Source organism: Euprymna scolopes, chromosome 32 (assembly GCF_053919585.1).
Source record: "Euprymna scolopes isolate OS-2025 chromosome 32, ASM5391958v1, whole genome shotgun sequence".
NCBI classification, from domain to species: Eukaryota; Metazoa; Mollusca; class Cephalopoda; order Sepiida; family Sepiolidae; genus Euprymna; species Euprymna scolopes.
Window position 1 is genome coordinate 69082443 of NC_136513.1, and position 12520 is coordinate 69094962.

Consider the following 12520-nt stretch of genomic DNA (forward strand, 5'->3'; position numbering starts at 1 on the left):
GTAAGGCAATGTCTTAATAAATGTAATTCGGACCCTGCTCTATCAGAAACAAGCATTAAGAGGTGGTATGCTAACTTTCATACAGATATAAATAATAATCGGAATCAGAAAAAATTTAAGAATCGTCCCACCACTAATCACAACAATAAGAAAAATTACATGCATTGAACTTTCAAAATGCTTCCGCATCAACCTTATTCCCTAGATCTGGCCCCCAATGATTACTGGCTGCTTGTAGATTTCAAAAGAATGCTACAGGGAAAGAGATTTAGCTCAAATGAAGAATTCATATAAAAACCCGGGGCGTATTTTGAGGTCAAAGGTAAATCGTTCTACAAAAAGGTTTCAAATTGTTAGAAAAATGTGTCACCTTAGAAGAAAACTATGTCAGTGAATGAAGTTGAATTTTGCTGAAATTAGTTAGGCCCAGGACTTATTGAGTGGTATGTTATGTTGAATAATTCAGATAACATTCAACATTTTATTATGTAAAATATGTTTGTATTTTCTAAATAAAATTGTGTACACTCATAAATTTCGTCTGTTCTAGGAAACAAAATGTCTGTAGCAGTTACAACTCCACATCCAATTGAGGGAATTCCAACTGAAAATATTCAGCCTGTCAGTGAGAAGAATACATGTGAAAGCAAGCATGAGTCACAAGGTAATTTTGTCTGGTGATAACATTCTGTGATTTTTGTTAGAATAACTAGGCAGTTTCGTAGAGTGTTAACAGTTTGGGTGTGCAACAAATGAAAAGTTATATTCATAAATTATTTTTAATTTAATTCCATCGATTAACTAATGCTGTATATCTTTTTTTAATTGTCTATTGTATAAAGAAGTGTTGCATTTTTATCGCTTTCACCCTCTCTTTTTCTATTTCCTACATAAAGTACATAAGATAACCGTCTAATCTTACACATTCACATTCAGTATGGCTCCAGGCATATTATAGTAAAATATATACTAGAATATTCAGAAGTTTGGGGGTCACCTGAGGTCAAATTAGTGCATTTGTGAAAAATGAATTAATTTTAAATGAGCATTTTAGAATATTCAAAAAGAACTCTTTATTCATGTCAAATTCAATCTATTTTGGCTATCAATTAAACAATTACATGTGTTTACATTATAATTATTAAACTATTATCAGAATAAAATTGAATATTCACATGTTATAGGAAGCAGTATGTTTGTATCAGTGCCAACTACACATCCACATGAAGGAATCCCAACAGAAGATATTCAACCTGCCATTGAGAAAAACACATGTGAAAAAAATGATGGTACACAAGGTAATTTGTTTTGGTTATAATCACGGTCCTGTGTTACACGTTAGGAGAACTAGGAAGACTCTTGTAATAATGTTGTAGTTGTTCATGGTGCCTCTTTGCGAGTCGTTGAGTTGAATTTGTCGTATCGACTATGTGCTTGTGGGTTGTAGTGTCGAGAGTATGTTTGCGAGTCTTCACGAGGAATGAGTCTGTAGTGAGTTGTCTCTCCCTTATTTTGTAGGTACGAACTCTTGTTCGTTCTAACCAGTGGGATTGAAATCCCACAGCCAAAATATCACTCCGTTACACTCTAAATCAGAAAACAAAGAAGAAAAGTTATTGAGTATAGAGAAAGAAAGAGATACTATATAAACTTAAAGGTATTTCTATAATACAGTTACAATATGGCACTAAGCAGGCATCTCTCTCTCTCTTTCTCATATATTAACTTGAAGTATATATAATTTGTCAACAAAAACTTTTGTAACTGGAATCTATTCCTGGTACACTGCAAACAAGAGCTTTTTCTTTCTGTGTATTTCTCTTTCCTTTTCCCTTATCTTTTTCTCTTTCTTTCTCTAAACTAAGAACTTCACGTTTGATTCAACCTCGTTTTGACCCATGACACGTGTGCTGTTTTTTAATCATAGCTTTGCTAATATTTACCTTGCAAGCAATTTGCCACCTCTTATTTGTTTCTCCTTCAGTATAGTTATAACAAAAGGGAGATAATTATGGCTGTCTTTAATATCACAGGTTAATTAGTGTCTTAAAATTGTATGTTCACATTGTTTTTTAAAATTATCTTAGAGTACAGCTTAAAGAAGAACAAGTAGAGAGAGAGGGAAGGATAGAGCGCAAGAAAAAGAGAATCGAAAGTTACATGTCACTATTAGGATAAAAAATGTCTTTTAAACCAATGAACAGAATGCAGGAATTGCACTGAACAACTTAGATAACATGCAACATATACAAAATATGGCTTGATTTTCAAACAAGGATTTTTTATAAAATTGTTTATACTTTAAAATTTTATGTCAATTGATTGACAGTAAAATGTTATATGTTACAGAAAATAAAATGTCTTTAGCAATGGCAACTCCACCTCCAATTGAGGAAATCTCAACAGAAGATAATCAACCCAACAGTGAGAAAGACACATATGAAAACAGTGATGAAATGAAAGGTAATTTTTTTGGTTATAATCATAGTCATGTGATCATCATTATTAAAAGACCTAGGTAGATGGCTAGGGTGCCAACACTTTGGATTTGACACAAATTTTGAACAAACAGTTTATATTTATATATATATTTTTTAAGTATATAAATCAGAAAACTAAAAAGAAAAAAGGATTAAGTGTAGAAATGAAATTATAGTTTTATTAATGTATTTTTGCAGTACAGTTAAAATATGACATCAAGCAAACATCTATATATCACATTGGTGTAAAAGCTTTTGCTAGTTTGTAGAAAAGGCATTTTAAACGATTGTAATTTATTTTATACATGTTGTTATTACTAAAATTTTATACATGTTGTTATTACTTAAATTTTATACATGTTGTTATTACTAAAATTTTATACATGTTGTTATTACTTAAATTTTATACATGTTGTTATTACTTAAATTTTATACATGTTGTTATTACTTAAATTTTATACATGTTGTTATTACTAAAATTTTATACATGTTGTTATTACTTAAATTTTATACATGTTGTTATTACTTAAATTTTATACATGTTATTACTTAAATTTTATACATGTTATTACTTAAATTTTATACATGTTATTACTTAAATTTTATACATGTTATTACTTAAATTTTATACATGTTATTACTTAAATTTTATACATGTTGTTATTTCTTAAATTTTATACATGTTGTTATTACTTAAATTTTATACATGTTGTTATTTCTTAAATTTTATACATGTTATTACTTAAATTTTATACATGTTGTTATTACTAAAATTTTATACATGTTATTACTTAAATTTTATACATGTTGTTATTACTTAAATTTTATACATGTTATTACTTAAATTTTATACATGTTGTTATTACTAAAATTTTATACATGTTATTACTAAAATTTTATACATGTTGTTATTACTTAAATTTTATACGTTATTACTTAAATTTTATACATGTTATTACTTAAATTTTATACATGTTGTTATTACTTAAATTTTATACACGTTATTACTTAAATTTTATACATGTTGTTATTACTAAAATTTTATACATGTTATTACTAAAATTTTATACATGTTGTTATTACTTAAATTTTATACATGTTATTACTTAAATTTTATACATGTTATTACTTAAATCTTATACATGTTGTTATTACTTAAATATATCAGCATGACTATTTCTTTTAGATTATTATAGCAGTGTTCATATTTTTTGTGCAATATTTTCACCGATGTTGACTTGAAAAACAGAAAGAGAGTCATCTTCCATTATGATAATGCTCGTCCTCATACAGCACTACTGACCAAAAATCTCCCAAAAGAATTTGATTGGGAAATCTTGCCCAATCCATCATATTCTCTTAAACTAACTCCCTCGGATTATCACTTATTTTGAAGATTTAAAAAAAGCATTCATCACCTTCACCCAGACAGTGTTCAATACATTTCATAATTAAAAAGTTATAATAAAGGGGAGATAATTGGGGCAATCTTTAATACTACACATGTTAGCTTAAATGCCTTAAAACATATTTACTTTGTTGTACTAATCATCTTAAAGTAAAGTTTAACATAAAATGGTTTCATTGGTAATTTTCTCCACAGAAAATTTATTATAAGAATACATGTGTTATTTTAATTAATGCTGATATAAATTCACAGAATGAAAATCTGAGTAGAATTTATGTTTTTGCTTTGGGTTTGGTACATTTTCGGCATCGCTGTTTCAGCTTAGCTGATCCAGCATAGCTGATTCAGAATCAAATTAGTGCTTCTCGTTACAGTCAAATTTTTTTATATATTTGAAATTAATTCAGTAAACGAAGATATTTTTTCTTTGACTAAAAATGGAATAAATATTAAAAGAAAAAATTGAATTTGATTAAAAAAAGAACTTAAAACTAACCATGTTTATTTAAAACACAAAACAAACAATACTCAGGCATCAACAACGAGATTATATGTTCATATTGTTTTTCTTGATTTAAAAACACTTTAAAATATTTTTAAATTTTTAATCCTTGAAAAATTAATTATAAAAATAATTAACCAAAATGAGTTTTGCAAAAAGCATAATTTTTCCTTAAAAATATAAATTGATATAAATATTAAAGACTTTGAACCGTGTTTATTTAAAACACAACACAAAAGTAGACAACATTCAGTCGTCAACGAGACTATATTTTAATATTCTTTTTTTTTTTGATTAAAAATAAACATGAAAATAACCATGTTTATTTGAAATACAACACAAACACAAACATTGAGACTATATTTTCATAGTTTTTCTTAATTTAAAAAAAGAATGGTGCTTATGCACTTATGTTACCGTGCTATTTTTAAATAGTATTTTCAAGTTAAATTGAAGTTTCACAATATCTTTTTTTATTAAATTGTTAGGTGAAAGTATAGAATAGTTATAACCCCCCCTCCCCTTTCATGTTAAGAAAGGCTTTATAAATAACGTTATTGTTTCAGCATGGTAACATAAATGAATATGTATGAAAAGAACTAATTTTTTAAGGATTAAAACCTTAAAGAATATTTTTAAATTTTTAATCCTTAAAAAATTAATTAGAAAATAATCAACCAAAAAGAGTTTTGCAAAAATATGATTTTTCTTAAAAACACTTAAAATTATACATTTTCATATCGTTTTTCTTAATAAAAAAATTATACATTTTCATATCGTTTTTCTTAATAAAAAAATTATACATTTTCATATCGTTTTTCTTAATAAAAAAATTATACATTTTCATATCGTTTTTCTTAATAAAAAAAATTATACATTTTCATATCGTTTTTCTTAATAAAAAAATTATACATTTTCATATCGTTTTTCTTAATAAAAAAATTATACATTTTCATATCGTTTTTCTTAATAAAAAAATTATACATTTTCATATCGTTTTTCTTAATAAAAAAATTATACATTTTCATATCGTTTTTCTTAATAAAAACATTATACATTTTCATATCGTTTTTCTTAATAAAAAAATTATACATTTTCATATCGTTTTTCTTAATAAAAAAATTATACATTTTCATATCGTTTTTCTTAATAAAAAAATTATACATTTTCATATCGTTTTTCTTAATAAAAAAAATTATACATTTTCATATCGTTTTTCTTAATAAAAAAAAAAAGTTATGAAATCTTTATAAAAATGTGACTGGTGTGGTTGACGCTGAATTGTCCCTCCATTGAATCAGCCAAGCTAAAACAGTGATTCTGAAACATCCCGTTCTCTTTTGTTTTATATAACATACAGGTTTTGTTTTTTGTTCTTTTGTTTTTTTTTTTGTTCTTTTTTTTTAGAGGCTGAAAATGAACAATAACATCTTGATGACTGATTGCCATATACAGGGTGACCCCAAAAAAACGGGCCCCAACTCTAATTAAGCCCCTTTTCTTAGTGTTTTGTTCGAATGAAATGAAACTTTGGTCAAAACTAGTTTATTATATTCAAAACATTACATCAAAACACTAGGTTCTTTGGCCTTTTTTTCTCCGTTCTACAGCATATGTTCTAGATGGCCTCCATTTAGCTTTTTTTTTTTTGGTCACCCTGTATTTAAATAAATAAATGAATGTGACATTTTTTTTTCACTTATTCCAACTACATTAAAATCAAAACAGCTCATGCTTATTCAATTCTATAATACAATATTAGATTTTATAATACCGTTTTTATAGTAATCTGCAAATGGCCACAATCAACTTTGTGTATAATTTGTATATTTATTTCATAAACAGCTTCTAACAAATGAATATTTTCTCATATATATTTGTAATTTGCATTATTATATTTTCTTATAGCAGTTGTAATAATTTAGTTAATAATAAAATGCCTGATATTGCTATGAACAGGAAACTACACTTTGATTTATCTTTGCCAAAAGGCCAATAAGCCATAAAAATAATGTTTTTATGACTAAGCAATTTTAAATGAATGAAAAAAAAAATTGATTTAATCTATTATTGTATTATCTTTTAATGGGGGTGGTTATTGTAATATTGAATCTGTTGTCATGAGATCATCCTCTTGGGAATTACCTTTTCTATTTATTGTGGGGGGGGGGGCGAGATGCAATTATTTTATGAATTACACCCTCTTTTAGGGGAGGGAATAATGTAATATCTGTTCTGTTGTCATTAAACCATACATACAGGCATTACCGTCTCATTTTATGGTGGGATCCTCCCAGACATTACTTCTTCTATTTTTGTTTTTTAGGCAAAGACGTAGTATACGATCAACTCTGTTGTCATAATATCATTCTCACAGTCATTACCTCCTCCTTCTCGGTTAGTGTAGCATACGTTCATTCTCCATATTATTTACTCAGACTAGCAAAAATGTACAACCGGGGGGGGGAGGCTATATCTATACGCCTATAAAGTTGAGTTTTTTCTCACACTGACATTGATATTAAAAACCTACTTTTTCTATTTAAAAAATATTAAAATGAACTTCTTTATATATTCAGTCATGGATATACAAGCGATTTAATGAAGAACATTAAGATTGAGATAATTAACTTTTTTTTTTTTATCTATTTCTCTTATTCTTAATATTATTATTACCATTATATGCTTCTTCATTATTTTTAATTTCATTCTTTTAATTCTTCTTCTTATTTTTATATTTATTTTTGTTCTTAGCATTTCTTCTTCCTTTCATTGCCATGTTATTTAATATTGTGCCATTTGTTCGGCTATTTTTTATTATTCACCTCTTTTATGTATTTGATTTTTTTCATGATATCCTGATTTAATTAAAGCTTCATTATAATGATCCTTATTCTTATTGAATATATTCTCATTTTGTGATAACCTGGCTTTTTGAAATACTGGGGGTAATAGCTTTTTTCATACACTTAAGATGATTCGATTTATAATTTATATTTGTATTCTATATGGATTATATTATATATTTATGTTCTATATAATAAAAAGAAACATATAATGGTGATAATTATATTAAGAATAAGAGAAATAGACGCAAAAATAAGTCTGGTTTAATCCGCTTTTTAGTGAACATATTCAAGATAATATCTCTAAAGAATTTTACAAAATAATTGATAAGAACTTCCCCCAGAGAATAGATTAAGTAAAATAATTAATAAGAACATAGTTAAACTTTTATTCTCAATCTAAGCAATACTATAATATGTTCTAATAATGGTAAAATAATCAAAATAGTGAATAATAATAGGATTGAATCAGGTGAACTAAATTTGGGGAGAAAATTTAACTGTAGTATACCTAACAAATGTCCACTAGTAGGAAATTGTTTAATTCCTGAAATTGTTTACAAATGTGGATAATAGTTAGAGGATATACCTAGCCGGGATAGGGATATTTTTGTAAGGACAAATACAGAAACCATGTTGCATCATTTAAAATTGGACCTGAGAATGAACCAAACAGGGATGTGGATAATGATAGAAATAAGGATAGAACAAAATAATTATTAAAAATAAAAAGAGGAACACAACTGTATTAGGTGATTGAGTTAGGGAACTACATAAAAGTAAAAAAGAGTTTGAATTAAAATGGTCAATAGTAGATAAGGGTAGAAAGTATAAACGTGGTGAATCAAAAAGATACAACCTGTGTTTACTTGAAGCATACCACATGGCATACCTAAAAGAGGAAATCTTAAACAAAACTTTAGATACTATACAAAGCTGTCTTCATAAAAATAAATTCCTATTATCATGCTTAAAACCTGATTGAAATAAATTTATAAAGGAAAAATTCACAGAATATATTAAGGGTGAAATGTAAATGTGTAAAGAGAATTCTTAAATTTAATATTAAAATTTAAAAATGGTGCAATAAATAAATAAACTTGTAGATCTTCAACTTAGAAGGTCCTGGATATGACCTTAAACTATATCCGATTGTGAGGCCCCAGCTTGTGGGCTTTGGGGAGTGTGGAGCCACCGTTTAATTGCCATTGCTCCCAGGTCCACTCTGACCGGGAGTGGTAGTACCTGTTAGGGTCCCAACTATGAGTTAAATAGAAACTGACTTGCAAAAAACAAATATATTCTATTAAAATTTTTTTCTTTAAAATCACCGGATTCGGCATTAAATAACCTGAAAACAAAAACAACCAACCAACCAATCAACTTAGCATATAGAAAAGAAAATAATTATAATCTAAATAGAAGAAATAGAAGTAGTTTTGGTTTTAACAATCGTTATGGATAATAAAATTACATCCGAGTAATTTCAACAACACAAGAATGGAAAAAAAAATTAAAATTAAATAACCGCAAGATATTGTGTCTGATTCATTGGATGGAGTAAAATAAATTTAATCAAAATATAAAGTTAAAAACAAATGAGAAATTAAACTGAGATTGGCATAAAAAATTAATGTTAGAATTATGATTTTAAAATTAAATGAGGGTAATTAATAAATATTAAAGTCAAAATATTAAAATATGAATGTCTAAAACTTAGAGAAATTGGTAAATTGATAAAAATTTAACAAACATAATTATCTCGCTTACAACATGAAAAATTCAAGAATGTTATTGAAGAGAAAAATAAAAGAAATTAAAATTGAATAATGATAAAAATCCAAAAGATAATTTTAAAATTTAAATTACTGACATAACAAGTATGGAATGAAGATAAATTTTAATCAATAATTTTTAAATTAACCTTTTAAGTACAATTCCTTCTTAAGAAATAAAATATTAAGCAAAATCAATTATGAGATCACAGATGTAAATAAAACTGATACGAAACTATCATAGATTGAAGAGAATATAATTGGGACATATAAATTTAAACCAATTGTATAAACTGTGACTTTTAAATTATTTTGTAGAACTTTGGGAAATTGATACAGAACAATATAAAAAAGAGAAAGAAGAAGAAGAGAAAGACGTTGATGGACACAATTGGCCAAGGTAAGTGCAAACTAAATATCAAAATAATATCACACTAGCAGGACAAAAATTCCAAAGAGGACTCATTCATATGTAATATATAGATGTTGGCATTCTGTAGATGTTCAGCATAAATGGAGATGCTCTGATATTATTGTAGCTCTTTTGTTAAAACTGCAAAAGTATTTATCTAGGCTAGCAGGGACGCCTGGCATAGTCCGGTCATAAAGTATGCTTAAATATATTTTAATTCTTGAAGATTTTGTATATATTATTATAAATTTAATGTTCTATCGATTTTTATATATTATAAAGTTGCGATTTAAAAAAAAAAGTATATATATCCATATAACTCGGGTGCATCAGTATGAATCAAAACCAAAACCAAAACTTATGAAAAATATATATATATATATATATATATATATATATATATATATATATATATATATATATATATATATAACTTAAGTTCCTTCATCTATAATTGAAACAGCAACCAAAACTTATGAAGAATTCCCGATAAAATTATTTATAAACAAAAAATTACTGGAGTGTCATCAGCTATAATCGAAACCGAAACTTATAAAGAATTCTTGGTAAAATTATTTATAAAAAAAATAAATGACTTGAGTGCCATCAGCTATAATCAAAACCGAAACCAAAACTTATAAAGAATTCTTGGTAAAATTATTTATAAAAAAATAAATGACTTGAGTGCCATCAGCTATAATCAAAACCGAAACCAAAACTTATAAAGAATTTTTGGTAAAATTATTTATTGCAAGAAATGGAAGTCCATAACAATTAAATGACAGTTGCTCAGATGTAAGCGTGACACTCAAAATAAATAACACACATGCCATCCTATTAATATATAGATGATTTAATGCTATGAATGTTAAAAAATAAAAAGAATTAAAAAAAAATTGTATAGGATTCATTAGATAATGAGACATACTATGTACACATATGGATATAATTATCTCCCCTGGACATAATTTGCCTTTTTAGTAGAGGCCCTACTGAGTTTGATTAACCCCCGAGAGGTCACAGGATGGTTATTTGGGATCGATCTTATTAGACGGATCTCTCTTCTCTAATGTTCCTTATGTAGCAAGTAAGTCTTCTTACTGATTTCTACTTCATTTTTTTGTCACATATAACTTGTATATGTGACATCATTTTATCTGTGTTATGGCATTTATGTTTCATTTTTATTGAGTTCACATCGTTGTGGTTTTGATATAAAATGTTATTGTTGTCCTCAAATATTTTATACTTGTCCCCCTCCCCATGTATTAAGTGTTAGTATATCACAAACATACTATGGCTAATATGGGACTTGGAGAATAGAAAATAATTACATTTCCCCCACCATATGCAATATTGTGAAATTTAACACCAAAATCAGTTTTCTCTTGCGACAACCAAATAATGCAGTCTTGTACTAGTTTACTTCCATTTTTGAATCTGGCCTTGGTTTATGTGGTGTTGCTGACTTTTAACTGTATTCAATGGAAGACAGTTCTAAAGAAGTTGTACATCCTAGAAGAAGATTGGTCTACTTGAAACATCTTTGCTGACTTTTAACTGTACCTTCCCCATATTGCATTGATTGATGAATAAATATGGTTTAGAGTCATGTGGGGATTGACTCATCATCTTAAAGTGAAAAGTATTTAAAAAAAAAAAAAATTAAACAGACATTATTTAGCATAAATAACAAACATTATTTAAAATAAATAAACAGACATTATTTAAAATAAATAAAAATATGTACTTCCATGAAGTTTGCAGTGACAGTAACAAAAAGTCTTTTGCTCTTTATGGGGTACTTCTGGGCTCCAACTTTGGCTTGCTAAATTAATTGACAGTACGAAAAGGACAAATGACAGTTTTCCCAAACTTAATATCAATTCTTCTGAAACTGTTGAAAACCTGAAAATTCCAATCGAATAAATTTGCGATTGTCACACCTTAAACATCAAGGCAGGGTAATCCTACTTAGTGGCACAAGAGTACCAATTCAGTAAGTGATTTCATTGGCTGCTTATTCACAGAAGCCTATCTCTCGGGTTGAACTTTTTCCTATTATTTATTTGCTCTTCCCTCTCTGAACTGGATCGGCCGTAACTCAGGTCATGCTTCAATTATTCTCAATGTGCCTTCAACAGAGATCTGGTCTGTATAAACTCTTTCTTTTAAACCATAACAACTCACTCATGGAATTGACGTTTGTCTTTCCCATCTGTCTTCACAACTGAAACATTAGACAGCTTTACCCTAAACAATAGTTTCAACAGTGCAACTTTCGACACAGAAATATGATAACAAAAGTTGGTGCAAAAAGAATCTAATTTTTTTTCTCATCCCACACTTTCAAAATTCTCCATGATGTCCTTTCACTTTGTTACACTATATATATATATATATATATATATATATATATATATATATATATATATATATATATATATAATCCTAATTCAACATGTCACCGGTGACGATGTATAACCAAAAGATGTGAGAAATAATAATTAATGCTAATTCTTTGTTTTTTAAAGTTGCTATACTTAATAATATCATTAATGTTTAATTATTGCTCTCATTTAGTAAACATCCAATTTACCGTGCAGGTTTATGGCATACACTGTTGAGATTTTTCTCTTTAAATGGAAATATTTCTCTGATGCATATTTTTCTGAAAATAAAGTCAGTCTATGGAATCAATTGTCTTGGGATTTCTGTTTAATTTGAGAAACTCTTAAGAATTAAATCTTAATAATCATTTTTTTGAGTTTCATTTTTTTTTTATTTTTATTCTTCCTTATTTTAGGCTCACCAAAAAGTTTCTTCGCCAGCATTGCAAAGATCTTAAGTTGTACATGACACCAGTACTCAATGATGTGCTCTATCTTCATTACAAAGGTTTGTCATTTCAATATTGTAACAAACATATCTGAAAGACTAATATACTAATAGAATTGTACTGTCTGAACCAGAATTATTTCCCTTAGAAAGAATTTGTTTCTGTGCAGAGTTATCTCTCTTTTGGAGAGAAAAGAGTTATCTCCCTTGTCGCGTTTCGACCGTAAGATCTTGATTCTTGTGCCACCAAATGGTCAAT

At 27.3% G+C, this 12520-nt stretch overlaps 1 protein-coding gene across 10 annotated transcripts in view; it reads left to right on the top strand.

The window, feature by feature from the left end:
* LOC145256414 (uncharacterized) overlaps positions 1-12520 on the top strand; it is a 98943-nt gene that overhangs the window by 43068 nt on the left and 43355 nt on the right. For all 10 annotated transcript variants that reach the window (XM_080115284.1, XM_080115285.1, XM_080115282.1 and 7 more), the window contains 5 exons: positions 551-664; positions 1185-1298; positions 2350-2463; positions 9330-9411; positions 12230-12321. In XM_080115284.1, coding sequence (XP_079971410.1) covers positions 551-664; positions 1185-1298; positions 2350-2463; positions 9330-9411; positions 12230-12321 — 516 coding nt within the window. The remainder of the gene's footprint in view (positions 1-550; positions 665-1184; positions 1299-2349; positions 2464-9329; positions 9412-12229; positions 12322-12520) is intronic.